General features: G+C 50.9%; 1 protein-coding gene across 1 annotated transcript; it reads left to right on the top strand.

The window, feature by feature from the left end:
- Positions 1 to 221: 221 nt before the first annotated feature.
- On the top strand, positions 222 to 1,010 carry LOC113888173 (melanoma-associated antigen 10-like). Its single transcript, XM_027535464.1, has one exon. The coding sequence runs from the start codon at positions 222 to 224 to the stop codon at positions 1,008 to 1,010; it is 789 nt and encodes a 262-aa protein (XP_027391265.1).
- The last annotated feature ends 1,096 nt before the right edge of the window (positions 1,011 to 2,106 follow it).

The raw sequence follows: 2,106 nt of genomic DNA, 5'->3' as shown, positions 1-2,106 counted from the left end.
CAGAATTTCTCTTCCTCACTTAACAGAGGACTGATCACCAAGGAGGAGCGCCCCTGTAACGCTCAAGAGCAGCCCTCAAGGAAGACCAGTAAGTGGATTCAGTCAGAGCCACCCGTGGCGCATTTCAAAACAGTGACCATTTACACTCTCTCTCTTTCCCAGGTCAGTGGTCTCCATTTTCCCCCTGCCACACCCACACTGGGCACAAGACCCCAGTCATCATGCCTGTGGTCCCGACAAATGAGCTCTGCACTTCTGAGGAAGACCTTCAGGGCCAAATCCAGGCCGAGGGCCCAGTGGAGGCGCAGCTCCTGGGGGCTGAGGCGGAGGATGCCTCAACCCCTCTGGCCTCCTTCCCTCCAGTCTCATCTTCCTCTGCCGCAGGAGATGCGGAGATCTTGCTTATGCAGGCTCTGAATAGGATGACGTGTGAACTACTGGAGTTCCTGATCCTCAAGTATGGCACCCAGGAGCCGATTTTCCAGGCTGAAATGCTGAATACGGTCCTCAGGGATAACCAGGCCCACTTCCCAGTGGTCTTCCGTAAAGCCACACAGTACATGCAGCTGGCCTTTGGCCTGGATATGAAAGAGGTGGACCACAGAGAGCACATCTATGTCATGGTCCCCGTCCTGGGCCTCACCCTCAATGAGATGCAGAGGGATGAGCAGAGCATACCAAAGGCTGGCCTCCTGGTGACGGTCCTGAGTCTGATTCTTCTAGCAGGGGACCGGATCAGTGAGAAGAAGGTCTGGGGAACACTCAGCAAGATGGGGGTATTTTCTGGGATAGAGCACTGCATCTATGGGGAGCCCAAGGAGCTGCTGACCCAAGTGTGGGTGCGGGCGGGGTACCTGCAGTACCGGCAGGTGCCTTACAGCCACCCTGCTCGTTACGAGTTCCTGTGGGGTCCCCGGGCCTATGCAGAGACCAGCAAGCAGAAAGTCAAGGACTATCTGCGCAAGGTCAAAGGAAGGGGTCCCAGGTTCTTCCCACCCCGGTGTGCATAGGTGTGAGGGAGGAGGAAGAGGGGCCCTGAGCCAGAGCAGCAGCCAGGCTCCTTTCAGGCCCACATCCAGCAGCTTGTCCTGGGGATAGGAAGGGAAGCTGATCCTTCCCTCTGTGTTTGAAGAGGGAGCATTCAGCCTTCTCAGTCGTGATGGCTGGGAGAGTTGGGGGAACTGGTGTGTAGCATCTTTGGTCCCTGTTCGCTACAATGACATGGAGATCCACTTCTGTTTCCTTTAGAAATTTTTCAAATGTTATTCCTTATAATAGAAGGCCTAACGAGCTTCAGTGTCCAACTATGTCAGTAGCGTTGATCACAGTGTGTTTGTGGTCACCAGTTCAAGAACATGAGTTTTGCTGTTTTGTAAAAGTGATTGTGAACTCTTTATTTTATTTTGTGATCCAGAACAAGATTACATGGACTTGGAATATAACTATTTTGGAAATATGATACTACTTAGTAAGAATTAAGAAATAAAATGTATTTGAGGTGAGTTCCTCTGTACTTGTCTGTCATTTTATACAGCTAATCTATCTCTGTTCAATTGGAGTTTTTCAAGTAATTATTTAAGAAAGTACAAAAAGCCTGATTTGACTTGATAAGTGTCCCACTCCGGCTCATTTATTCCACAGACCTTCATGGAGCCTGTGCTCTGTGGAAGGCCCTGTGTTCGCAGTGGGGACACTAGAAGCAGGACACCCCAACACCTAGAGCGATGATCTAAGAGCTGCAGTCACATGAGGACGGTGGACAGACATCCCCTATTTCCACAGAACAGGGCAACCAGGGGCAGGGTCCAGGAGGATCACTTGAGTGTTGGTGCCTGGGCCAGGGTGGTTTGGGGCTTTGGGAAGCTGGGTTCATTCTGTGGGAGGTGATTGTGATGAGGGTGGATGGCGGCAGCAGCCAGAGTTATACACAGTGTCTTATGGGTGAGAAGAAAATCTGAAATGGGACATACACACTAGAAGATCCTCTTCTGTCCTAGATAAATTTCCTGGGGCAGGAAGGGAAGTCACACTATGGTCAGGAACAGTTAGACACCTGTTTATGCTGCTTGATCTAGGTACACCAAAAATTTGCAAAATGGGGAGTGG

Source organism: Bos indicus x Bos taurus, chromosome X, assembly GCF_003369695.1.
Source record: "Bos indicus x Bos taurus breed Angus x Brahman F1 hybrid chromosome X, Bos_hybrid_MaternalHap_v2.0, whole genome shotgun sequence".
Classification (NCBI taxonomy): domain Eukaryota; kingdom Metazoa; phylum Chordata; class Mammalia; order Artiodactyla; family Bovidae; genus Bos; species Bos indicus x Bos taurus.
Note: the sequence above shows the minus strand (reverse complement) of the source record. Positions and strands in the feature narration are given on the sequence as shown.

Coding starts and splice junctions, on each gene's coding strand:
- LOC113888173 (XM_027535464.1), top strand. CDS start 222: ATGCCTGTGGTCCCGACAAATGAGCTCTGCACTTCTGAGGAAGACCTT.